The following is a 27,696-nucleotide window of genomic DNA, read 5'->3' as shown; positions in this document are numbered from 1 at the left end:
GCAACCTGCTCTTGTTGGGCCCCCTTTGAGCAGGACATAGGACTAGAGGCCACCCAGGTGTCTCTTCTTATGTTATATTTCTCCAGCATAGGTTTGTTTTTTAATGACTGTGGTTTTTCTGTTTGTGAAAGAAAATGTACAGACAGAGGCTCAAACTCTCTTGCCACACCTGGTAAAACTTTCCGTGTAAACCAACTGAAGAATTTTAAAGTAGACTCTTTAGTTCAGAGGTTTCCGCTATTGTCTTACAATAATGAATCCTCTTCAAATCAGAGGCTGGGTTTTTCTGGTAGATGCAAAGCTGTCAGGATTTTTAGGTTGAAAAAGTTCAGGGGTAGAACAGATAGGAGATCCATAATGCTTCTTTAGGCTGTGTTCCTCTGAAATGTGAAGATCATCTTAACTTTAAAATAGTACTTTGTGAGATCCTTCGTACATTGCCAAAAAGAATTTTGTCAACTGTGTATTTCAAGCCATGCCTATGATTTTAGGCAGGACAAGATTTACACCCGTTTCCTGTAATTATATAAGCAGGATACTGAAATGCCATTACTATGCATTGTTGGTTTTCTTAAGTCAGTCTATGGTGTGTTTGGTTATATCTTCCAGTTCTTATTGGAAAATAATGCAGAACGGATCTGTAGATCTGTGCCTTCAAAGGAGTTTCTCTGTAAGTCACTTCTATGGTAACTTGTCTTGGTTTTGGCTGGGACAGAGTTAATTTTCTTCCTAGTAGCTGGTATAGTGCTGTGTTTGGATTTAGTATGAGAATAATATTGGTAACACACTGATGTCAAGGATTTTTCAGCTTCTTGTACTGCCCCACCAGCAAGGATGCAGGGGGTGCACAGAAAGCTTGGAGGGGGCGCAGCCAGGACAGCTGACTCCAACTGACCAAAGGGATGTTCCATTCCATATGACATGCTGAACAAAAACCTGGGGGGACTGGCCAGAGGGGCAGGACCACTGCTTGGGAACTGGCTGGGCATCAGTCAGCGGGTGGTGAGCAATTGTATTGTCTCGCTTGTTTTGTATGTTCTTTTATCATAGTTATTATTTTCCCTTCCTTTTCTGTCCTAATAAATTGTCTTTATCTCAGCCCACAAGTTTTACCTTTTTTCCAATTCTCTGCCCCATCCTGCTGTGGGGGGAGAGATAGAACAGCTGTAGGGTGGTTAGTTGCTGGCTGGGGTTAAGCCATGACAATCCTTTTTCATGCTCAGTTGGGGCTCAAAGGGTTGAGGTAATGACACATTTGACCAGAGCATGTTAAAACAAATTTGTTATAAGCATTCATTATTAGGTTAATAGCCGCTGGTTGCAATATTGATTTATTTGCTCTCAGAATTGTGTTCTGTAACACCTTACTTGCTGCATATATTCCCTGTTATGCTGTTTATGACCACTGGGGACTGGATTAAGGTTATCATTTTGCTGTGCTGGGTAACACTTGTTTATGATATGATAAAATTACTGGTCATGAGACTAATCTGGTATTTGTACTCAGCATTGCTGTCATCTCTATAACTTGGGAACCATCTCTTAGAAACTAATAATATATTAACACTTCTTACATTTGCTCCTCGGAGGCCAATTTATGGGAGAGACAAAGGGGAAGACTTTTCCCCACTCTTTCCCCTTCCCATTATCTTTTAGGCTAGTTACAACAGCTCTGGAGAATTTTTAATATCCATGGGATGTTCAAACCAACATGCTCCTATTGCTATGACTCCTGAATGTGTTTCAGGTCTTGTTTGAAGTTAAACAACTATTTAAGAATACCACCTAGAGATCTGTCCGAAGGCTGGATAGTTGAGTGGCAAGGTATGTGTGACAGTACGGGCAAGTACCTAGGACAGCGGGCACCTCAAGTGTTTTGGAACTTCACCCCCGAACAAGTGCAGAATCCTGAAAAACTAGTAAAATACTGGAAGTAGTATGCTGTCACCCTGGCAGTTCCAGAGAAACACAAGTCACTCACATGCTGGGTCTTGGCCTATGCCTACCGAGCCCTGTTCAACACTATTAAGTACCCCCAAGGGGAAGAGAAGGTTTCAGGATCTGACAACAAAACAACAGGCAGTGCTGCTACTCCAACCCTGGTGACAGGCGTTGCAGCTGAACCAGAGAACCAACCTGTGCTGGTATCAGTCGCCCCTAATTACAAGAAGAAATACTAGATGTGAAAGTCAGCTCATTTAGTAAGGGAATAAACCCCTACTAAGAAGGAGGAAGGAGTGGATGAGGCAGGTTACTCTGAAGTAAGGCCGTCATAAGAAGAGGAGGAGGAAGAGGCAGAACTCATAAACGAGGCGGTAACTACCCAATCCATATTCCTGAGTGAACTGCAAGATATGCAGAAAGATTTCAGCCATCATCCAGGCAAACAAATGATCACCTGGCTGCTCTGATGCTGGGGTAATGGGGCCAGTAGCCTGGAATTAGAAGATAGGAAAGCAAAGCAACATCCCTTTCTAGGGAAGGGGGCATTGACAAAGTGATTGGAAAAGGGGCGCAAGTCCTCAGCCTCTGGAGGTGACTTCTGTCAGGTGTGAAGGAAAGGTATCCCTTCAAGGAAGATGTTGTATGTCACCCAGGCAAGTGGACCACCATGGAGAGAGGTATCTGGTACCTGAGGGATTTAGGTGTGCTGCAGATTTGTGATGACCTGGTCAATGAGCAGTTATCCAAAGATCCAGATGAAGTCAGGTGTATACAACCCATGTGGTGGAAGTTTGTGCAGAGTATGCCATCATAATATGCCGACCCATTGGCAATACTGACCTGGAAAGATGAACAAATGATGGATGAATTGTCTGGCCAACTCTGGCAATACAAAGAAAGTCTTTCTTCCTGCCTATGGGCCTGTGTCTTGGCTGTGGAGAAACTGTCCCAGGAATTCCAGCAATTCAAAGTGGGTATGCCCTACTCGCCACCTGTACAGACCAATATATTGGCTGTTAAGAGTAAGCATCCATCTGTTCAAGAGAGAGGATATAGTGGATACACATCATGGGTCATCCTGTGGTTTTACCTGTGTGGCCATAGAAAGGACATGAGGAGGTGGGATGGCAAATCTACCTTGACCCTAGAGGCATGGGTATGTGAGTTGCAAGGAAAAACAGTGACAAAAGAGGGTTCTTCCAGGAAAATTGCTGTTCCAGTTTCCAGTGGGCAGGTCCCCAGACAGAGTAGAAGGGCTGATCTCGCTTCTGATCTTAACAAAGGGACGACTTCTTTGTATTTACAAGAAGTGAATGGCGAATACTATGACCAGGTCCAGAGGGGCCCTGCCTCAAGTCGGGTGGGGGAAAGGGACAATGGGATTTGCTGGACTGTGTGGATTAGATGGCCTGGCACATCAGACCCACAGGAGTATAAGGCTCTAGTGGACACCAGTGCACAGTGCACCCTAATGCCATCAATCTATACAGGGGCAGAACCTGTCTCTATTTCTGGAGTGACAGGGTGTTCCCAACAGCTAACTGTATTCAGTTAGACTGAAGTGAGCCTAACCAGGAATGAGTGGCAAAAGAACCCCATTGTGACTTGTCCAGAGGCTCTGTGCATCCTTGGCATAGACTGCCTCAGGATAGGGTATTTTAAGGACCCAAAAGCGTACTGGTGGGCTTTTGGTATAGCTGCTGGAGGAAACTAAACAGCTGTCTACCTTGCCTGGCCTCTTGAAGGACCCTTCCATTGTGGGGTTGCTGAAAGTCAAAGAACAACAGATGCTGATGGCCACCACAACTGTGCACTGGCAGCAACGTCGCACCAACCGAGATTCCCTGATTCCCATCCATGAGCTCATTCATTGACTGGAGAGCCAAGGAGTGACCAATAAGACCTGCTTACCTTTTAACAGTCCCATAAGGCCAGCGCGGAAGTTGAGTGGAGGATAACAAAAGGCTATCATGGCCTGAACGAAGTCACTCCACCATTGAGTGCTGCTGTGCCAGACATGCTAGAACTTCAATAAGAACTGGAGTCCAAGGCAGCCGAGTGGTATGCCACAACTCATACTGCTAATGCATTCTTCTCAATCCCTCTGGCAGCAGAGTACAGGCCACAGTTTGCTTTCACTTGGAGGGGTGTCCAGTACACCTGGAATCAACTGCCCATGGGGTGGAAACACAGCACTGCCAGTTGCCATGGACTGATCCGGACTGATCCAGACTGCACTGGAACAGGGTGAGGCTCCCGAACACCTACAATACATTGATGGCATTGTTGAATGGGGCAACACAGCAGCAGAAGTTTTTCAGAAAGGGAAGAAGATAGCCCAAATCCTTCTGAAGGCTGGTTTTGCCATAAAACAAAGTAAGGTCAAGGGACCTGCACAGGAGATCCAGTTTTGGGGACTAAAATGGCAAGATGGATGTCGTCAGATTCTAGTGGATGTGATGAACAAAATAACAGCCATGTCTCTATCAGCTAAAAAAAGCTTGTGTTTCCTTTTTGCTAGGCTTTGTGGGTTTTTGGAGAATGCATATTCCAGATTATTGTCTGATTGTAAGCCCTCTCTATCAAGTGACGTGGAAGAAAAATGATTTCAAATGGGGCCCTGAGCAACGACAAGCCTTTGAACAAATTAAACAGGAGATAGTTCATGCAGTAGCTCTTGGGCCAGTCCAGGCAGGACAAGATGTGGAAAAATGTGCTCTACACCGCAGCCAGGGAGAATGGCCCTATCTGGAGCCTCTGGCAGAAAGTATCAGGGGAGGCTCAAGGTCAACCCTAGGGTTTTGGAGTTGGGGATACAGAGGATCTGAGGCCCGCCGTACTCCAACTCACAAAGAGATATTGGCAGCGTATGAAGGGGTTTGAGCTGCTTCAGAAGTGGTGGGTACTGAGGCACAGCTGCTCCTGGCACCCTGACTGCTGGTGCTGGGCTGGGTGTTCAAAGGGAGGGTCCCTTCTAAGCACCATGCAGCTGATGCTACATGGAGTACATGGGCTGCACTGATCACCCAACGGGCTCAAATAGGATACCCCAGTTGCCCAGGAATCTTGGTAGTGATCATGGACTGGCCAGAAGGCAAAGATTTTGGAATATCACCAGAGGAGGTGACACGTGCTGAAGAGGCCCCACTGTATAATAAACTGGCAGAAAATGAGAAGCAATATGCCTTGTTCACTGATGGGTCCTGTCGTCTTGTGGGAAAGCACCGGAGATGGAAGGCTGCTGTATGGAGTCCTATACAACAAGTTGCAGAAACTGCTGAAGGAGAAGGTGAATCGAGCCAGTTTGCAGAGGTAAAGGCCATCCAGCTGGCCTTAGACATTGCTGAACGGGAAAAGTGGCCAGCGCTCTATCTCTATACTGATTCATGGATAGTGGCAAATGCCCTGTGCGGGTGGTTACAGCAATGGAAGCAGAACAATTGGCAGTGCAGAGGCAAACCCATCTGGGCTGCCACATTATGGCAAGATATTGCTGCCCGGGTAGAGAACCTGGTTGTAAAATACATCACGTGGATGCTCATGTACCTAAGAGTCAGGCCACTGAAGAACATTGAAGCAATCAGCAGGTAGATGAGGCTGCTACGATTGAAGTCGCTGAGGTGGATCTGGACTGGCAGCATAAGGGTGAACTATTTCTAGCTTGGTGGGCCCATGACATCTCAGGCCATCAAGAGATGCAATATACAGATTGGCTCGTGATCGAGGGGTTGAGTTGACCATGGACAGTATTGCACAGGTTATCCATGAATGTGAAATGTGCACTGCAGTCAAGCAAGCCAAGCGGGAAAAGCCTATGTGGTATGGGGGACGATGTCTGAAATATAATTGTGGAGAGGCCTGGCAGATTGACTATATCACACACCCACAAACCCGCCAAGGCAAGCGGCATCTGCTTACAATGGTAGAAGCATCCACCGAATGGCTGGAAGAGTATCCTGTGCCCCATGCCACCACCTGGAACACTATCCCAGGCTTTGAAAAGCAAGTCTTATGGCAACATGGCACCCCAGAAAGAACTGAGTCACGCTCATTTCCAAAACAACCTCATAGACACCTGGGCTAAAGAACATGACATTGAGTGGGTGTATCACTTAACACATTGAATATGAATATGATGCACCAGCTTCTGGGAAAATCGAATGATACAGTGGATTGTTAAAGACTACAGTGAGAGCAGTGGGTGCTGGGACATTCAAATGCTGGGATACACGTTTAGCAAAAGCCACCTGGTTAGTCAACACTAGAGCATCTGCCAGTTGAGCTGTCCCTGCCCAGTCAAAACTTCTACATACTGTAGAAGGGGATAAAGTCCCTGTAGTGCACATTAAAAATATGCTGAGGAAGGCAATCTGGGTTATTCCTGCCCAGGGCAAAGGTAAACCTATTTGTGGGATTGCTTTTGCTCAAGGACCTAGATGCACTTGGTGGGTGATGCAGAAGAATGGGGAAGTCCAATGTGTACTTCAAGGGGATTTGATTTTGGGTGAAAATAGCTAATGATTTGAATTATATGATGTTAATTGTTATATAATACTGTACATAATCACTACTATGGTTGCTGTATGCCAAATCAATGGTATTACAGTAAGAATTGCCCAAATTAATGAAGAATGAATTTTGATGAAACTGAGCAAAGTGCAGTGACGATGGAACCAGAACTGGCTTCACCATGCAACCATCTAACATCACACACCATCTCTTCTGCCCTGAAGGACTGTTATGACAGATGGAGCCCAAAGTCACAGACTAAATGAATTCAATGGATGTTTTAGAGGGATGGCCCATAGACTAGGAGAATGATATCTGTGTGTATATATCACAAGACAGGAAAGGTGGTGGTGATTAATTGGGATGTACTGGAAAGGGTAGGACGAGAGAATTATGTATATGGTATAGAACAAGGGGTGGATATTGTCCTGTTTTTGGCTGGGACAGAGTTAATTTTCTTCCTAGTAGCTGGTATAGCGTTGTGTTTTGAGTTTAGGATGAGAATAATGTTAATAACACACTGATGTTTTAGTTGTTGCTGAGCAGTGCCTACACTAAATCAAGGATTTTTCAGCTTCTTGTACTGCCCCACCAGCAAGGATGCAGGGGGTGCACAGAAAGCTTGGAGGGGGCGCAGCCAGGACAGCTGACTCCAACTGACCAAAGGGATGTTCCATCCCATATGACATGCTGAACAAAAACCTGGGGGGGACTGGCCAGAGGGGCAGGACCACTGCTTGGGAACTGGCTGGGCATCAGTCAGCGGGTGGTGAGCAATTGTATTGTCTCGCTTGTTTTGTATGTTCTTAGTTATTATTTTCCCTTCCTTTTCTGTCCTAATAAATTGTCTTTATCTCAGCCCACAAGTTTAACCTTTCTTCTAATTCTCTGCCCCATCCTGCAGTGGGGGGAGTGAATGAATGGCTGCGTGGTGGTTAGCTGCCTGCCAGGTTAAACCATGATGTAACTAAAGAATAGTTGGCTCAAAATGGAATCTTTTACTAGGAAGTTTTAATAAAAACTGTTTGTTGTTCTAAGGTGATCTTTCTCAATTATTAGTTTACTTGTAGTTTTACGTCTGTTTATCTGAACCATGTAGCTGTTTTTCAAGTTCTATGAATATAATATTATTGCACTTTTAAGGTCAGTATTACATAGATACTAATAAGCAGTAGTATTACGAATATTACTTAAATTGGTGAGTCAAAATACTTAACATATAATGTTAGCAATCATTTGGCCCGAGCTATGAGTTTGCCAAGTATTGGTAGTGGGAATATTTGTGCAGGGAATGCAAGATCTATTGCTCATTCCTGTGTTCAGTTAGTGGTATTTTTTGATGATAATGTGTATCCAGTTGAGCCCAGAGTTCTAGTGAATGGTCTACATATCAGTTGGCAGAATCCTTAAGATTTTGGGAGTAAGTGGAAAACAGAAAATATCTTGGTCTCCATTGGAGTTGGGCTCATTTGGTTGTCTTTGGTAATCTCTTAGAAACCTGAGGAAAGAGAGCAGCTGCTATTTACAGGACTGGGTTAGTCAGTTTAGGATTAGGGGTTAGGCCGCAGCTACCATGTGGTGCCTTCTGACGACAACTATTCATGGACTTATGGGATAGTAGGAATTAGCCAATACTTTAAACTTCCCAGTCTCCCATTCATTCTTCTGTGCTTGTTTTCAGGAGTTTGGCTTTAATATGAAAGAAGTGTAGGAGTCCTAAGGTTAGTTCATTTTACTCAGTATAAAATTTAAATGAAGTTAACTTTCTATCATAGTAAATTTGTGTAACTATAAACAGCAGGAAAGTGCTGATTAACAGTCCAATCCTGTGTTGTCTAATGGTCTTTCAGCTGCATTAAACTTGTTAAACTAGTGCAAGTACTTAGTGTAGTTCTTAAATTGTTGACCTCTTAAATGGTTTCTAGCTTGTTTTATAATCCTAGTAAGGATTGTTGTCATTACTATTCTTCATCACTTTTACACTAATAATTGCTGCTGGTATTAAATTGAGAAGGTGCTTTTGGTTAAACCTTATCTTTAATATGCAGACTATCTTTTTGTCTCTGACAAACTCAGTAAAACTTTGCTGCAGTTTAGATAAGGAAAATAAACAATTTAGCTCTTATGGCAGAGAGTGTGAGTTTTGAGAAATAGTATTCTTTAAGGCACTTGAGGGATATAGTCCACTTTTGCACTCCTGACTTATCTAGCGTTTTCCCATCAGATTATGTCAGTGTTAATACTTGTAATATTTGAAATGGGAACACTCGAATGTGCTTGTCATGAGTATTTAATAAAATAGTATCTACATAATAAATAAAGTACCTCTGTGAGCAGCAAAAATACCCTTGTTGGAGGACCAGATCTCTGTTATTCTAGTATGTTGTAACAGAATTATACTGAGGCCCATGGGTTGCTCCTCTCTAGTCTTCGAATGATGTTGTGAATATCCCTGGCTACAGAAGATGCTTCATTCGGCTCTTATGTTTTATTGGACACCATAAAACTCAGTCATATGGTATAACTCCAATTTGGCTATGTTCACGTCTAAGAGCTGAGCTCATCCTGTGTGTCATTCTGTTGGAATGCTAATAGGGGCTGTCCTGTCTACCTTTTCCTATTTGTCTTGTGACAACAGACAACTAATTTGTGTTCATTATTTCATCATTTCTATTCATTAATAGCTAGTAAGATCAACAGTTCATTGGGAAAGGAGAGACTAATGATTGTATAAGTCTAATTACTTTAGAAAAAAGTCTAATTACTTTAGAAAATAAAAGTTTAAGGTGACGTGTTCAGATTCTGAAGTATGTTTGTACAGTGTTTTATGAAGGGGGGGGTGGAACCCCAAACCCACAAATGCTTTAGTCCATGTTTTACTTAAATAGGTAGTTTAACTCAAGCTAAATAAGCCAAATATATGTCACTTTTTATTTTTGGCTGAAAATGAACTGTGAGAAAGTCTTATGTTTATGCCATGTTAGGATGTGTTTAAGTACAGGAGGCTATTGTGAAATAAGGTAGCATATATAAATAGAAATCATGGTATGTGTTGTATTTGCTCCCTTTCTGGAATCTCTTAGAGCCTTCATGGTGTTAGTTAAGCCCTTCCACTTTGGAATAAGGGTGTCCATGTGGGAAGCCAGTACAGAAAAACTGTTCTGAGCTATTTCTGCAAGTCTTCAAGCTCTGGGACTGAGTGAATTAGCATAATCGATTTAAAATGAGCTGAATCCTGTGATTCCTTTATATGTAGAATTACTAGCAACCTAAGTAGGGTAAACTTAAAGAATTGCCTGCAGAATCTGCATCAAATAGTTTTGTGTGTTTATAACTAATAAAAGTGTCGTTCAAACTGATTATTAAAGCATACTTTTTCTGCAGGGTTTGTAGTTCTGCATCAGACAGAACTGTATGTAAAAAGATAAGGAAAATGCATCTTGCATTCCTGGAAAATTGTTTGTTTAGGCTTTCCTGAATGGGCTTATCCAGAACAGGAGTCCCTTGAACTGTGCCCGTTCTGATGTTGAGTATCTCAGTGTCACTCAGATTAGATTTGGGCAACTCCTGCCCATGATTAATGCTCCTAGGTACTGTAAATACCTTGCATAGTTAGAGCCTATGACTGTGTAGGGGCCCTTAGACCAGTATGGGAGTGTAAATATGCTGTTATGTACACAGCTTTCGTGGCACAGCTTTACCGGTTTAACTGCACTATCCCTTAGTGAGACAAGTAATGATTGTATAACTGCACTTAGGGCTTATGCCAGCACAGCTGTGTCAGTGACACCTCTGTGTGTGCGTGACTGACACAACGATTTTGTCAGAAATAGTTTAGATGCTAGAGCTGAAGTTTCAATTTTTTTTCAAGTTGTCCTAAGGCAGTACCAAGAAGCAGTGTCATGTTCCTCCTGCAGCCTGGTCTCTTCCCACTTCTGTGCCCCTTCTCTTACTTGCAATGTTTGTGGTGAATCTAATCAGGGAGTTGGGTTAAAATGAAGGAAGTTTCTTACTAAGATAGTTTTAATTCAGATTTCTGCTGCGGAGTTGTATGAACACTTGCACAAAATCCTCCCCCCTCCTTTACATTAGTTCTACTGGGACCAGGAGGAAAGTAGAACCTTGGCAGCTCTTAGACTGGCTTAAGTTGCTGTGGAAGTACTCTCTCTCACGTTTTTTTGGTAGAATTATGTTTTAACAGCTGAACATTAGGAAGAACCAGTATTTAGACACCTTAAATAAAAGAAGTTTTACTGAAACTTGTGATGTCCAGGTAGAACTCTTGCAAAATGAAGATGTTTTCAATATTTGATGTTTTGTGATCTGACTGAAAAAATGCCCTCTCGGTATTGTTCTTGTATGTAAATGTGTGCAATACAGAATTTTAAGGTTGGCACAGGTTTGGTCTCTTGTTAAGACATTTTGTTAAAGAGTCTTATGAAGATGTAGTTAATAAGTTAAGCTGATAAATATGAAAATTCTAGTCTGAGTCTGTTAGTGGTACTACAGAATTCATATTTGTAGTTCCTTAGATACGTTAAAATACAAGTTACGTATTAACATAGTATTGACCAGTAAATATGAAAGTTAGTGTGCAAAAGTCTCACATATTTTTATTAAAACAGGCATAACTCTAGAAAATATATGTGAATGCAGTGAGATGGAATAGAATGTGAAATGTGGAAGAACTTCAAGACTGAAATTGATAGTGTAGTCAAAGAATGTGAGAGCATTTTAAGAAAATGTGTTTCTTTGTATTGACCTTATCTAGGAAAACTGCTCTTTAATGTGCTTTAGACAGACTTGTTTCTTCTCTTCTTGCCCTGCCCCAAATAGATTGTTTCATAGGTGGGCGGAGCTCTGTGCTTTTAAGGTCAGCAAGAGCCCTCTCTGAGAAAGCAAATCTGATCTGCTGATCTCAATTGGTAGTGCAGTGTATATACTTAATTACCACAGTCACGGCTATGATGTGACATTTCTGCTTCTCTTAATAACAAGCTCAGGCTCTGGAGATGCACTTGATTCTGGCTTTTAAGCTGGAGTGTGTCTGAAGGAATACTTCCAAAATATTGAACTATGACCTCTTGCTTTGGTAGTTCTTTGTGACTGGGGCAGGAATCAATAATTTTAGACCTCAATATTTCTGAAGTTGAATTTGCCATTTCGCTGTAGGACAGTGTCCTGCACTTCACTTCCTAGTAGAGCAATATATTCTGCCTTTTTGCTATTTTCCTGTTTCTCGCAAAAGGGTGAGCTAAGCAGATGCAATGTACTTATCCTGAGCTCTGGGGTACCAAAGGGTTAAGGTGGAGTGTTGGTTTGTAAAGAAGTAAAGCTAGGGAGATCAGGAGAGGCTGGCAGTTGACTTCTCAGACAGCAGCCTAAGAGGTGGGCTTTTTTAGAACCCTCCCTTTCTGGTATACCAGTGAAGTGGAGAGAGCTGAATCGTTTGGGCTAAGTTGAGAGAGTTAACGGTATCATAGCAAAAGAGTATAAGACAATAATGTGGCAATTACAGCAAAACAAAAGTACTTGAGTATTTATCCACAGATTTGCAAGGGGTTGGTAAATAGGATAAGAATGAACTTGGGTTTAAGTTATTAATTTAAACAATTGTGTAATGGAAATAGCATAACATGGATTTCGTTATGATAGTTAATCAGATGATCTTTTTTTATAGCTTGCTTGAGATATGTTCATGCCAGATTTTGGTGTAGAGCAGGACTGTTGTGGTAGAACATAAAATGAGGGGGAGGGTAAGAAGAGTTTTAGGAGACACTGGTAACTTCATAGTACCATAGATTAATTTTGCTAGCATGGCTTCAGACTAGGGTGAAGTATTTCTTACTTAATTTGGCTTATTAAATATTGATCATTATAGTGTCAGTGTAAAATGTTTGGATGTTCAAAAGTACCCGGATAACATTTGTAAATTATAGCTGTATTAAAGAAGTAACTAAATTTTGATTAGATTTCAGGTAGGTTAAGAAGTGTTTATTGCCAGTTTACTTCAGAGGAATCAAGCAATAATTTTAAAATTCTGAAAGATAAATAAAAAAGTAATACTTTGGTGCCATTGGGAAATAACTAGTGATAGAAAACATTTTGTTTTAAATGCACGCCCTCCCTTGCAAGCTAGAGGACTTTGTCCTTGGTTGAGAAAATTCTGGAGAAATTTTTCAAATTTATTCTTTAATTTTTGCTGAAATTTTGGCATGTACCTTCTTTAACATTTTTGTCACTTCCTAAAACTTTTCCTTAACATGTAATTTCCTACTCTTAAAGCACTAAATGGTTACAGTTTTAATACTTAGCTGTTTTGATTGCAACTAGACTTGTTTATCTGTACACATAATTTATCATTTCTATGTGTGTCTTTTCAGGGTAGGGTTTTTCTGTTGTTTTTTGGGGCTTTTTTATACACATGTGTTTCTAGAGTTCTTTGAGTTATTCCCTGTAAAAACAAAGTGAATTAACAGAAAACAGTAGTACTTCATCCAATATAGAGTAAGTTCCCCTTAAGCTGGAGGAAAATGATGTTACAGGACCTATAAAATCACAGACGGCAGATAGTGAATTGCTGTATGGAATAGCAGAATTTTGTTGGTTTCTTGTTTTTTTGGTTTGTTGGGGTTGGTTTGTTTGTTTTGTTTGTGTTGGGGTTTGGTTTTGGTTTTTTTTAAGCACAGAGCTATTCAGAAGTAACCATGGGGTTTTAAATTCCTACTGTAATTCTGTTTAGGGTATTTTTTGTGTGTGTGTTATGTTTTTATAAATCCTTGTTTACCACCTCAGCATTTATACCCAAAGATATTTAATAATAATTTTGCACGTGGTATCTGAATATGTAAAGTCAGAGAGATGCACTAGAACATACAAGTAATAATTCATTTTGACACTACTTTATTCGTGTTAAGAAAGTAATGTGCTGAATTGAAGCTATTAATATTGCTGATAAACATAATCTCTTTTCCTTCTTTGTTCTGGCCACAACAGTTTAAAACATAGTATGTATTTTAATGGTGCATAGGGGAGATTTTGGCCTGTTATGTTTCTTTACAGTAATTTTATTATGCAGGGATCAGAGGTCTAATGTTGAGAAAATGCCATGGGGTGAGTAAGTAGAGCTGGTTGATTCTTGAATAACCACACTCAATTTCTTTTTTGTATGCCATAATCATCCAGTATTATATGTGTTGCCATGGCTGACATGGAAGTGTGAGGGATTTTGGGGGGGGTTGGGTTGGTGGTGTGTTTCTTTTTTTGTTTGGGTTTTTTGTTGGTTTTTTCTTCCCACTCAAGAGGGTTCAATATAGATGTCAAAAACTGCTGGCCATGTACTAAAATATATTTAAAAACATCTCACTCCTTAATTTTTCGTTAAACCTACCAGTATCTATCCATACATTGCCACCTCTAGGCATTTTTATGCTGATTACTTGAGGTTAACTTTTTTTCTGATAGCAAAATAACTGTAGAATTTGGAAGGTTTTTAGAAAGCATAAAAAATTCTGAAGCACTTGTAATTCCTACTTTAAAAAAAAAAGTCATTTCATCTACCTTCAGTCTACAGGAAGTAGACTTATCTCAAGGTTGAACTTGGAATATATAATTTTCTCTTTTTTTGGTAAATATAGTAAATAATATTTTATATGTGTGAAAGAAATGTTTAGAACAACAGTGCCATTTTTAACATCTTGTCTTAACATGCCCCTGTAGTGTTGATGTGTTACAGTTTTGTCTTGGCTCTCTTTTGCTTTTATCTTCTGTGAAGGAAAACTTTGGTTTCTTTAAGAGTGGAGGTACTGGGCTAGTGAAAAGGGTAATAATAGGTCATGAATAACACATAAATAAAAGAGTTTTTAAAGGCAGATTGGAGAAGAGAGAAGGAGACAGCATGGAAGGCTCAGGAGAAGGAGTGATTAACTGCAGAAAGAAGGCAGCTCCCTCTAATGTGGGACTCCTTGTTAAGGCGTATAGACATAATGGTGAATAAGAACAGAAGAGCTGGTTGTTTGCTGAAAGTAATATTACAAGGTCGAGAGCTGCTCTCTAAAAGGATTTTAGTAGAAGTGGAAAAGATACGTGTGATAGTCTTCACAATGGCAGAACTTACTCTTCAAAGTTCCTGCTGGAGTGGATTGTGTGTTCTATATAAGGAAGATACTCGGATATAAAACTAGACAGTGTGATTCTGAATTTCTGGAGTTGTTTTTGGAGATAAGCCTTTTGCAGTGGATGAAAGTGTCTTTCTATGAGTCTTCCCCAACTTTTCTGCCTTATGCTTTCAGTTTAATATCCATGCTTGGGTTTCATCTCCACAAGGCAGAATAATTGGTTAAGCGTGACTAGCAATGTGTAAAGGGTCCTAGCGGTTGGGATGGTCTAAAAGACGACAAATCTTTTGGCTAGAGCCCTAGTGTGAAGCAGGGGATACATTTAAAAAGGAAAAAGGCTATGCATAATCCAACCTGAATATGAGGAAAAAAAGAAGAGGGAATGGCATCGTGCATTGCGTAATACATTGTGTTAACACTCCTTCCCTTTTTTCTTCAGTCTTGATCAAAATCATTTCCAGGTGTGATGATGGGAAGTTCTGCTGGTGTAGTGTTGGACTTGTAGATTCCTAGAAAAGGATTTTGGTGTTGGTGGAGTGTTTTCATGTTGGTGAGAAATGCTAGTGGGAATTGTATTGTTACAGAATTCAACTTCTTTGAGATTATGGGAACAAATGCTGCTAGTGATGACATGGCTCATATTTCAGGAATTGCTAGCCCAGTGATTTAGTCACCAAATTGTTACTGAATCAACAGGAGGTGATGCTATTTTAGACTTGGTATGGAAGTGTAATGAGGTCTTTGTAGAAGAACTGCTTCTGGAAAATCGACTTGTGTTGTGAGATCACAAGTTGATTCATAAATTCTGTGCTAAGGTCACTGGTGTCAGAGGCACACTTTTGGAGAACTCTGCTGCTGGTAATGTTTTAGAGACAGCTCAGGTGATTATGGTGGAGGCCAGGGATTTATTCTGTTAGAGCTGCTAAAATTAAGTAATTTTATCCCATGTGATCTTCATTAAGGGCAAATATTGTAGAAAAACACTCCAGATTTAATTGGATGGATAATCACTTCAGTATGTTAAATACTAGTTATTGCTCCAGGGATGAAGGAAGAAGCAAGAATTGGCAAGGTCAAGCTGAGGCGCATCTTGAAAAAGTCTATCAGAACAGCATGAGGAAGGTTCTTCAGCTATGTAAATAAAAAAATGCATTTGTTATATGGAGGGCATAGTAGAATTTAAGCATGAACCTGAAATGAAATTAATCATTACACTGAAACAGTGTAATATAACCTGCCATTTTTCGTCAAGGTTCTGTAAAAAGGAAATAAGGGTACGGAGATAGCTACAGCTGTAGTAATAAAAGCAGTCATCTCAAATGGGGGAGTAAGGATCACTGACTCTTGAAAGAAACCGAGCTTTGCAAAAGGGATTTTGTTTTTTACCAAATCTATGGAGTCGGGAAGGATTTGTTGTGAAAAACAGCTAGTACATTACTAAGTGAAGTTGAATATGAAGGTGAATATCTAGGCTGCTACAGCAGTGTGCAGGGCACTGAAGAAAAGTAAAACGCTAAGCAGAAAGTTAAGCAAGCTGCAGCATGGGTTAACCATAGCTTGTATGATTGAAATTCATCCCTTTTGCTATTGCTTCAGTCTTCAAGATGGAAAGTTACGGGTTTGCTTGCAAAGAAGAACTCCTGCTGCCAGCTTAGAGCTTACCACATGAAGTTGTCAGCTGACTAGTGACACAGAGAGAGCAGAACCTGAACAGACCTTAGTATGACTGCATTACCTGAGTTTTGGTGACTTGTTAACTGTATTGGTTATTTAAACCAATGTGCTGCTTTGTGAACTAAGGTACTGCACAGGGGCAGTACCTCTGAGAAAGCACAGTGCAGTCACTGAGGAGGACAAAAACTTCCATAGGAAGCCTTGTTGGGACTCTGTCACTTGATCTGAGCCTCACATCGTGCTGCCACAGAAGAAAGCAAATTTGATCTTGGATTACTCTAGTTGTGATGTATTTTCAGTGAGTGCAACAGAGCGTTCGTGGCACTGAGACTTCATCTAAATTCATTTATGTAGGGCTGGTGAGGTGGTCACAGCATGTAGAGTGGAGAAATTAAAAAAAAATCAGTATGGTGAGATGAAAATTTCAGCTTGTTTAGAGCAAAATTAAGGCTGAAAAGGGAAATCAGTGAACATAGCATATATTTTGCGAGGGGAATAAATACTAGAGGTACAAAGAAAGCTTGGAAAGGATGCTGTCACAGGTGGGTGTAAATAGATTATAACTTTACTGAAATTGTAGTTTAGAAAGCTTTTAACAATTGTGAGGTGGTGGAGTGAGCTGCCAGTTGGCATAGTGAGAGCACAAAACTTAAAAGGGGGGGGGGGTTGGAAAGCTTGCAAGAGGCATGTGTTGCCTATGATTGAGTCTGGATTCAGAGAGGGAGTTTCTGACAGTGCCTGGCTGTTGGGAGGGCTGTCTTGCTGGGGCAGTCTGTCCTGCTGCTCAGTATCATGGAAACAAAGCTTGGAAAGAAAACTCTTTTCAGTTGCTCTCTGGTCAGGCAACTTATATGAACAGTAGCAGGAAAGAAAATAAATCTAAAATACATTTATAAATGTAATTTCTTCAGTTCTATTAATAGCTTCCTTTCTCTGATGTCTTAGCTAAGGTCATGAAAGACAATGCAAGATCTGATACTGAGGTTAAAACAAAAAAACAGTTTATAGATATAATGGTTCTGTTTTACTAATTTATATTTAGTATTTAACTGGCTTTTGATTTTGGAAGTGCATGGTGCATTTTTAATTTGTAGTGTGGCTGAATCTTGGTTTTTTTGAAGTACAGTACTTGGCCTATGGAGTTACAGGTGCTGCCTCATCTGTGTGGGTTGAAGGGCTTTTACCTAAGTCTTAAAGACAAATGTGTGTAACTATAGACGTAAAAAGGTCCCAAATCACCACTGGATTAATTTAGTGATTTTTTTATTTAGGGTCTTTTACATGGTGAGACTTTAAAAGTGTGGGGTTTTTTTTTTAATATCTGTGAGCATCTCTGGTCAGAAGAGCACCCTCTTTGTTGGGGGGTACTGAATCTATACATTTACAGGAAGGAAATAGAGGTAATCTCCCAACTGTTCTTAAGTGAATTCAGCATCCTTGACATTTCATGTCATTGGTAGATCCAAGAACTAGTTGATGGCAACCATCAGCTTTATCTGACTTAACTCTTCTCTGATAGCTGTCAGCAACCAGGTCTACTCTGAGGGAGAAGTGCAGCTGCACAGGGCTTTTTGGCGTAGAACTAGTTGGAACAATTTTAAAGGATCTAGGAGATGATATGAGTTCTTGAAAAAAAAAAAACAAAAAAAAACAAAAAACAAAAACCCACAAAAAAACAAACCATAGGATGCAGGAAATATGTATTGCAGTCAGTGGGCATGGTATATAGAAGTAGCAGAACGGACAAACCTGTAATTACTTACCTCTGAGAACCTCATGGTATATCTAAAAGGAGAATCTGCTTTGCGTCCTCCACGCCCCCCAAAAAAGAGTTACTGGCTGGATGATTTGTATGAATTTCACTAACACTGCTCTCTGGACTTGGAAAGCATATTCAATGAAAAGAGTAGCTCTGGCTAAACACTTCTGAGAATCAGTTTCTGGAAAACATATGGTTTTTTTCAGTATCAAAATACAGTGGTTTTATTTTGTAGGCAAGTTGATCTGGGGTGTGAAAATGTTAAGGAGGTGACAATGAAATTCAAGTGTATAAATAAATTGTACCTTACACTTTAATATTAAAGATAAACATGATCTTAAGCAAGGCTACATTATTCTGTTTAGATCATTGTATCGCATAAAAATAGTGAGCACTCCATTTGGGGAAGTCTTTCTGTATTCCAACGAAAGTGACAATCATGTCTATTACTTAAATTGCTCTAAACAAGAAAAAAACCAAAGTTTAACTCAGTCAATTTAATTTTATGGTTTAAGATATGTAGAATTAATAGTTGATTTGAAAGATCATGGTCTTAAAAATGTAATCAATTTATATTTTTAAGTTCAGATATTGCTGGGTTGCTTTGCTTATTTTAGTGATAGTATTTGTAATATGATTGAAATTTTTAACGTTTCACAAATAGTATACATTTAATGAAGCAAAATTCCAACTGGAAGATAGCTATTCACTTGAAGTTACTATATTTTTAAATTTCTGTTTATATTTTTTAACTACTATTCTAAAAATTTAAAATACCATATATTGGGGGAAATCTGTATGTCAAATGCTTACTTATGATTCTTTGTTTTTCTCTTTATTTTTAAGACGAGCAAAAATCAAATTAAAGTAGATCTTGTAGATGAGAATTTTACAGAATTAAGAGGAGAAATAGCAGGACCTCCGGACACACCATATGAAGGCAAGTAATGTTTTTGTGTATGCAATTGTTGTATACTTCAAATCATGTGTCTTAAGATGCTTTGTTTGTAAAATTAATTTACAGCATTAAAATGTAGAGCCATGTGTTTTAACATAGTTTGATTTATACAAATTTTAAGCTTGAAAAATACTTCATTTCAACTTCTGTGTTGCCTGAAGATGGGTCTGTTCTACAGTAGGACAGAATATTCCATATCAGAGCTTAATTTACAGGTATAAGCTGTGCAGTGTAATTGATATAATTCTGACTTTCAGTTGTTTACCATCTTAACGGTTTAAGCTCCTTAGCCATGAAGCATCAGGAAACTGAGCTTCAGAATCTAATGTAACTGAACATGTATTTCAGTGCTCTAATGTGGTGGTCATTCAAAAATATGTTGCTTTTTTTGTCTCAAGGAGAGATGCCATTGCAAGCTAAATTTGAGATTAATGTTGGGCATCCATGGGTCCCAATGCTTTATTCATACTGGAGTGGGTGACTCTATAGTACAACTTCATGTCTATAGCTCTCTTCAAAAATTACACCTTACTGACTTTCTTCTTTATTGAAGTTGGTATCAGTAATCATGCATCTCTTCAGTCTGGAAGAAGCAAGGTATCTTATTACATATAGAAGCTTTAACAGAAGCTAATATAGCATACTTCATCAGAGATACCAAATTATTCAATAGTGTTGGTACTTGTAAACTTTCTGATTGTGTATAATACATAAGGAGCTGGCAGACACACTTTCTATTGAAGTTCCTTGATGATAAATGAGGAATTTTTTTAAAGTTTTTGGTTGCTTTAAATGATTTATTTGCATTTTCTATGCCAGGTATCTACTTTGATTTGAATTTGAACTTCCAGTTTAAAAAAAAAAAGTCTCAAGGAATGTTACAGGCACATAAATTGTTTTGTTGGAAATTAGAACAATTTTCCAAGTTTTCAGTTGCTCAGGTTGCTCCATGCCTTGGAGCGAAGAGCAAGACTTGAGTATTGTCCAGAGACACATGCAGTTTGTCACTATTTTGAAAAATAAATTCTAATCAAGTGGGGAAAACAGCTGAAAATTAATGTGTAGATATAGGTGCATATGCACTCAAGCGTTAGTGGCTACCAGTGAAAGTCTGGTTGTTGCATCCTTGCTGAGGAGGGCATCCCTTGTGATTTGCTTCTCTGGGCTGCGAGCTGCTGGTGCAGCAGCTTTGGACTTGAGAGCAGGGAGAGGCTCCCCAGTGCCCCCCACCCCTGCTGGGGTCCAGGGCAGATAAAGGATGAGGAAACAGCTTTACAGAGGTTGACATTGGAGAATGGAGGGCAGGGGTAGAAGGTGTCAGAAGCTGAGGAGAAAGGAAATGAGCATGAAAGGGAGAGACTGGAAAAGTAGAAGCATCTCTTGTGGTAAGGATGCTCCCCTCCAGAACTTGAGTCCTGCAGTTCCTTTGCTGTCTAGCAAATAATGGCCATTCCCCCCCCACTCCCACCCCATATGTGTCTATCCTCATCTCATCGGCCACTAGTGTTTTGTTGACAGAAAATAACGCCTGGAAAGAAGATAATTTCTTCTGATTATAATATGTGACTTCAATTTAAAAAGAGAACTATGCTGTGGACCTAAAATACATAGTCGTGCTTATGACCTGTTTGGAAGTGGATCATTCTGTTTAATGTAATAGTTCTTTTGCAAATATAGTTGGTCTTATAAAACCAAATCTTACATGCAGATGTTAAGATGTTGCAAAATTCAGTAATCAGATACTAGGAAACATCTGAATGGTTTAGAGGGTGTTGTTTTAGGGGGTTCTTGGTGTTTGTTTTTTCCATTCAAACAGAATTAATCGCCCTCGGGTGAGTTGGTTTGTGATGGCTTGCCACTCCCTACTCCCCGCCCCAGTTCAGCATTACCTTGGCTTATAAAATGGACCTTTTTTGAGAATGTATGGAGAGTTATTTGAAGTGAAAGATTTATTCATGTGTCACAAAAGTTAAAAAACTGTATAGCAGTTCACAAAGAGGGAAAAAAAAAAGATTTGAATGCCTGTCTCCAGAACTGGATTCTGTGTGATGCTGGATAATTCAGCTAGACCAAAATTTCAAAAGCTGAGCACTGTGTGTGCATATATTCAGCATATCCTGCTAATGAAAATCAGCAACATGTGTTTAGTGTGGAATTTGTTGATGTGAAATGCATAGTTACATACATATAAGTACATTTAATGATGAGGAGAGAGTAAATATCCCTCCTGAGGAGTTCAAACTATTATGTATTCTGATTATGGCAGGGATCCCCTGGAAAAGTAGTGTGTTCTTATGCTAACTTTAGCAGGCATATGCACCAAGGAGCAAGTTACCAGCAGCCCAATTTACGGTGTTTCCTGACAATTGAGTAATTTACTTTGGAACGTTAATATTTCTGTAACAGTTTTGTGCATTTATTCCCTTATGTAATTATGAAGGGTTTGCCAGTGTGTGTAGTTTACATTTTATGATGAACGCAGTAATGCATGCTGTATAATTACTGACTGATCTCCTGTCATCTATACTCTGAACAATGACACAGCAAGAAGTGCTTTATGAAGAAAAGCTAATTAATGCAGTAGTTCAGGTCAGACACTTCCATAACACACAAGGGAATTCTAGGACCATTGTGAAGTGGAAGAACAGTAATAGTTATTGTTGACCACAGTTGGTGAGGTATCTGAAAACAAACTGGTGCTGCAAAATTCTTTTATAGGTGATGTCAGGAAATGACTAGAGGAAGAATGCAATTTATTGTTGACAAATTTTACAGCTTTTAGTTTTTCTGTCTGTTTCATATTGATCAGTTATCAGAATATTGCAAGACAACTTCAGTTGAAACATGCTTGCATCCTGTGTTAAAACATGTACGTTTGAAGAGGGGCCCTTTGAAACTCTGGATTAATGGCTGCTGGTTTTCACTTGATTCAAGAGCTTTTCAATAGATAGGTTGGATTTCGGGGTGGATTTTTTAAACCCTGTGTAACCATGGAGTTAATTCCAAGCCAAGCTTGCATGTGAGCCACAGTAACTGCAAGAATAATAATAGGGTATTTCTTCAAGGAAAATAATTTAAACTTGTTTTAACTCTGTTGTGAGACATATGCTACAGTAGGAGTATGGACAGAATATTCTGCCATTACTGTTTATTTCAACCTCAAGTATTAAGTAGCTAGGAAAAAGCCATACACATGAATAGTCATTTAAAAAAAAAAAAAACAAACCACAGAAATATTGGCATGCAGAAGTCAGTAGGTTGGTCACTTGCATTTTAAATGTATTAAGGAAATTAATATCTAGATTTCTGCAGCTTTAAGTCCAGTCTATATTTCTGACTGTAAACTTCAGTGCACACCAATACTGTATAAATAATATTACCAACTCATTAGCCCCTGCAGTTTTAAAATCTTTTGGACTTGTGCATCCCAGATGGAAAAAAACCTGGTGGATGAATAGCCTGTTATGCAAAAGGCTGTAGTAGTCTGTCTTTTAAAGGCAAGTTTTAATGGTAAGCAGAAGAAATGGTAATACCTAAGGATAGGTTTCATATTACCTTACAAAATGGTGTGGCAATAAAATCATACAGGGACTGATGAATTTTTGCAGTCCAGGAACAGTGTAATTGTTCTGTTTCTTAGGAAAAAATGCTGATGAATTATGTTTTGATTCAGACAAAAGGAAAAGCAAACACTTAGTCTGTTGCTGATGTACATATCTTCAAAAATATTTCGCCTGTGCTGTCCTGTAAGCAGACAAGTGATCAACTTCAACATTAACTATTATAATTTTGGATCTTTGGCCTTCCTTCAATTGTATTTTCTGTTAAATATTTTCAAGTTACTGTAGTATTAAGTGAGCAAAAACAGCTGTAGAAAGTAGTGTGAAATACCAAACTATTAACCAGTTTCAGGTGTAGTGTATTAGACTGCATTAGAATTTAAAAGTGAGAGGTGTTGGTAGCTGCTAACATGCATTTTGGCACAGATAAAAAGGTGCCATAGACTATAACAGTTCAGAGTATTGCTCTTAGGTTTTTTTTCCTGTGTGTGAATCTTGCTGCCTATATTGAGACTACTTGAGAGCTGATTTTGTATAGAGCAATTTGCAACAGAGTAAGTCACGCTTGAAATCGCAAAGGAAATAGATTGCACATGCTTCAACTTCAATTCGAGGAAATTTATAATTGCAACAAAGTATATTGAGGGAGCAAAAAGGTTTCTTTCCGAACCAACAGCAGTAGGATGAAGAAAAAACTTGCAAGTGAGGAGAAATCCTTTCAGTTTCTGTAAAAGCTAAATGTGTAAACTGATGTATATGTCTTGTTAAACTCTGTTCTTTTTGTCATTAAGCTGCTGCCTGGCAAATGATCTTCAGTGGGCAGGCAGAGACAGTTTGAGATTATTCCAGAAGACATAAGTATTCATAGTAAACTTAAACATTAACAAAACTATAATTGAAATAGACATAGGTAATGATACTGTAACAGGGCAGGAAAAGTGAGAAATGTTTAGAAAAGGGCAATAGAACGTGGTTCTGTCCGCCAAGCTTACACTATCCTTTATTACATTCTCTAATCATGCAAACTATATTGAGAGTACTCAAACTATATTAATAGTACTAGTGTGTCAAAGTGTTTGTAGAATTGGAATAGAAGTAACTACTTCAGGCAGTAAGGTAGAACATAGTGGAAGTAACGCTGGAGCCTCCTAATCCCCCCCCACCCCAATGTGTGGGAGCTTTTCTTAAATGACTTAGTCAAATGATCTTCTTTTCCAGAAAGTTTAAAATGAAATACAGTTAATTTCAGTTGTGTAACTTGAAGAAAATTTACTGGCATGAGGTATCAGAGAATAATAAAAATAATGTAATATCCCATGTCCAGCCTGAATGTTCCTGTGGCCTATTGTTTTCATCTCTTTGGGAGAAATTTGGTTCATATTTTGGTATACTTGACTAAATAGAGCATGGAAATTACAACATTAGAAACAAGAAACTATAGGAGAATGTACACATTAAATATACCTAAGAAATGCAGATTCCGATTTACGTATGCAAATATTATTTTATTAGATTGACTTTATATACGTTTATTTATAAAATGTATGAAATTTAGAAGTATCTTCTAGCTTAAACTCTGAGTAAATTTTAATAACTTGAAAACTGACAATTCAGAAACGTAATCTTTGTTGTCATGAAAGACTAAGCTTGAGTAATGTTCTTTTATTTTAATTCCTAACTTGTTCTTTTCTCTTGCAGGTGGAAGGTATCAACTAGAGATAAAAATCCCAGAAACATATCCGTTTAATCCTCCTAAGGTACTGTAAACACTTTTTTTGGATGAAATAGTTTGGCTACCAAGTTGGTTTTGAGTATTCTTATTTATTTGCTTGCGAGTGTAGTCTCTCTGTAGTACCTGTCTCCTATAGACAAGCATTGGAGCTGTCATCCTGAGGTAGAAATAATGCAGGATGCATACCTGTATCCACTCAGAAGTACACTGATTATTCCTTAAAGTACAAACCAGCAAATTCTGGGAAGGACCTTGTGCCTCATTATTGATCCTCATGTAATTTCTTCTTGACATGATAAATACAGTTTTCAAAAGCCATACTCTCTACATCAAGTAAAACTATCTCCCCGTCAGTATCATTGGAGAAATACTCTTAAATTACCGTTTCTTTTAATCTCTTGGACTCCGTAAATTGTATTTAGTAGTCTTGGGTCTAACCTACAAAGTTTCTAGTAATAATTAAATAGTGAGGTGTATAGTTGTGAGACTTGAAGAACCAACAGAGAAATATGATGTCTTACTGCAGCTCTATTGAAGGAATGTGTAAAGCATGTACATGCGGATGAGAGGCAAATGAAACAGCAGTGATAAAGTCACTCATATGTTTTTTGCTACTTACTGCCCTTTTAACTTATCTGTCTAGCACTTCAGATTTGTGATTCTACTTCCCTCCTAAATGGATCAATCTGGGTAGTGTTCTCCCCAGTAACATGCAGCTGCAACTGTATATTCCTTGTGTGCTGATTTAGGCCCTTCTTCAGTGGCTTCTGATGAATCAGCAGACTCCTGAGTTGTCTGACTCAGCTTCTTGATTGGTTTTCTGTTTGTCTGAAATATGTCTTTGAACTAAGGATGTGTCCTAGATCCTGATTGTTTCACACTGATATGTAATACTGGGAAGGAACTGGGGAAGAGGGGGAAGGGAGAGGTGCCAGTAGCTCTTAGCTCCTTGGCTCTGGTCCTTTGAATTACTTCTTTGAGTCTGGAGTGAAAGACACAGAAAGTCATAATGAAATGTCTGTTGGTTTCAGTTCGTTCATTTGCGTGTGTTCTGGCAGGAGCTAAAATAAGAAGAGCTGAAACAGGTCGTAGACACTGAAAGATGGGTCTATGGACCATGGTTTAATTGCTGCTTCAGGGCTTGGTGGTTTCCATTTTCAAAGCTTATAGACAGCTGTTAGAAGCTCAGTGCATTGTAGCACAGTACTGCTTATTCTGGAGTCTGTCGTCTTGAATTGGAGGCTCTTTTTCGCTTGTGTCTAGCCCTGCCTTTCATCTGAAAGATTTCTTTATCTTGTTCAGTACGTGCTTTGACAGCCATTGTTAGCCATCATTCACTGTGAGAAATTACCTAGTATTTACATGGCTTTTTACAGTTTCAGAGTGATTTAGAGAGTTGAGCTTGTTAATAAGTGGCCTAGCTAACATGATCTCCTATCTTCTGTCCTGGAAAGTGGAATCGTTATTGTCTTGCCTTAAGTATACACAGTGATTGCACTGATTTTATTATAGCCCTGTATGTACAGTTTTTTACTGTAGTGCCTGACAAATAACGTGTTCTGCATTGATTTGCTTGCAGATCAGGGGCAAAAGTTGAAAGATCTGTGCTATATGTAAAATGTTTGTCAGGGGTTTGGGATGAGGAGGTAGAGGTGAGAAACAGAGACAGGTCAAAGTCACTAGGAGGCAGAGTGCAATCTGAAACAAGGAGAAAATGAAGGAGAAATTTCTAAAGGCATGTATATATTCCTTTCAGAGAACAGCTTTGCATTTTGAGACTTGTAAAAGAAAATGCTTTTAACTTTCTCAGTGCCTTTAAAAAAAAAATAAAACCAAACTGATCTTATGAATGCTTTGTGAGCATGAATACAATTTATTTTAGTGTGAAAATATGGACATGGCCAATGAATGAATGCTGGGACTAGATCCTTCCAACAGCAGAGAAAAATAATTGTAATCTAGTTAAGTTTTGGTTTGTTGAAGAGCTTTCTGCATATGGGTAATGAGACTGGATGGTTACAGAGGTAGAAGCACCCACCAAGGAAATTTTTCAATACTTTTGTTGGTAGCTACAGTTTAACTGAACAGTGAGATCCAGTGTCTATGTTAAGAGTTCAGGGACTTGTTTCACTTTATTAAAAGTGGACTTCCTAGCACTTACAGTGTTGGAAAAGTCTGTATTTGACTATCTCCTTATGTCGGAACACTGGTACTGCTGGAGGATATTTGTAAATGGCTTTGTGTGATGCAGGGCTGTGCACACCTGACAGTGTATGGGAAAGCAGCTAGGGATGAGTTTGGAGTCCTCAGATGGGCATCAGTCTTTCTGAGTAAAGCAAGGCTCAGTCTAACAAATAGCCTTGCAAACTTGAAGCCTCCTGAAATGTGATACCACTATGTCTTAGTTCCGTCTTTTAGCTTGCTATTTCCTAAGTTAGTATTTCTTTATAATATTGTTAGAAAAGGTGCATTTAGAATGTTTACTTAATAACCATTTTTGTTTTTAAAAATTGTCTTGTCTTCTAGGTGCGGTTTATCACCAAAATATGGCATCCTAATATTAGCTCAGTCACTGGGGCCATCTGTTTGGATATTCTGAAAGATCAATGGTAAGGTTCCATATGGAATTAAATGTGCATAAATCAAATACACCAGTGTCCTGGATAGGAGGCCACCTCTCATCTTGCTTTTCACTTTGCATTTGTAATTTGAGATGTCCTTAAAGCTTACAATACTTCAGTATAGTATTTTGAGTTTAAAAGTTGCAAATGAAATGATTGGGTAGTAATTTTGGAAAGTACTAAGTAGATATTATATGCATAGAGAGCTTTTCCAAAACTTTTACACTAGGGTTAGGGTGAACATCTTGGTTTTGGTGTTTTGGGTGGTTTTGTAGGAGTTAATTTCTTAGTTTTTTCCATTAACAAATGCTACCTATTGCCTCCTGAATTTTTGTCCTTTCAGCCTCCTGAGGTGTGAGCAAAAAACCCCAAGTGCTTACCTTCGTTATGATTCTTGACTTCTACTTCCAAATAAAAATGAGTTCTGATAGAGGTAAAAGAATGTATGAAGTGAGTCTGGGAGTACAAAATGTAACAGATCAGCAATAGGAAAGGGAGAAGAGACTGACCATACTGATTCTGTCTCACAGTTATCACTGATAATATTTGATTTGCACCTCTGTAAACCATTTGCCTTTTGCTGACTTTTGATTAGTTAATGTTACTGAAAAAGTCTTAATAGCCAAAATCTGTGGAATAGACCTGTAAGTGCCCAAACTGTAACAGCTGAACTAATACTTCATTTGTTTTTCCAAGTGATGTTTCATGTGGTTTGAGGATCGTATACACCAGTTGTATGACAGACATGGTATCTAACATGAATGGAATTAATCTTTGTTTTCCTCCATGCCTGCCCCCAACAAGTAGGACTGTAATTCCCCA

General features: G+C 39.1%; 1 protein-coding gene across 1 annotated transcript in view; it reads left to right on the top strand.

Moving 5' to 3' along the window:
- Positions 1-27,696, top strand: part of UBE2K (ubiquitin conjugating enzyme E2 K) — a 49,573-nt gene that overhangs the window by 7,009 nt on the left and 14,868 nt on the right. The window contains exons 2-4 of the mRNA XM_075091641.1: positions 18,850-18,943; positions 24,220-24,278; positions 26,780-26,862. Of these exons, the coding sequence (XP_074947742.1) occupies positions 18,850-18,943; positions 24,220-24,278; positions 26,780-26,862 (236 nt within the window). The remainder of the gene's footprint in view (positions 1-18,849; positions 18,944-24,219; positions 24,279-26,779; positions 26,863-27,696) is intronic.

Source organism: Phalacrocorax aristotelis, chromosome 4 (genome assembly GCF_949628215.1).
Source record: "Phalacrocorax aristotelis chromosome 4, bGulAri2.1, whole genome shotgun sequence".
In the NCBI taxonomy this organism is placed as follows: domain Eukaryota; kingdom Metazoa; phylum Chordata; class Aves; order Suliformes; family Phalacrocoracidae; genus Phalacrocorax; species Phalacrocorax aristotelis.
Note: the sequence above shows the minus strand (reverse complement) of the source record. Positions and strands in the feature narration are given on the sequence as shown.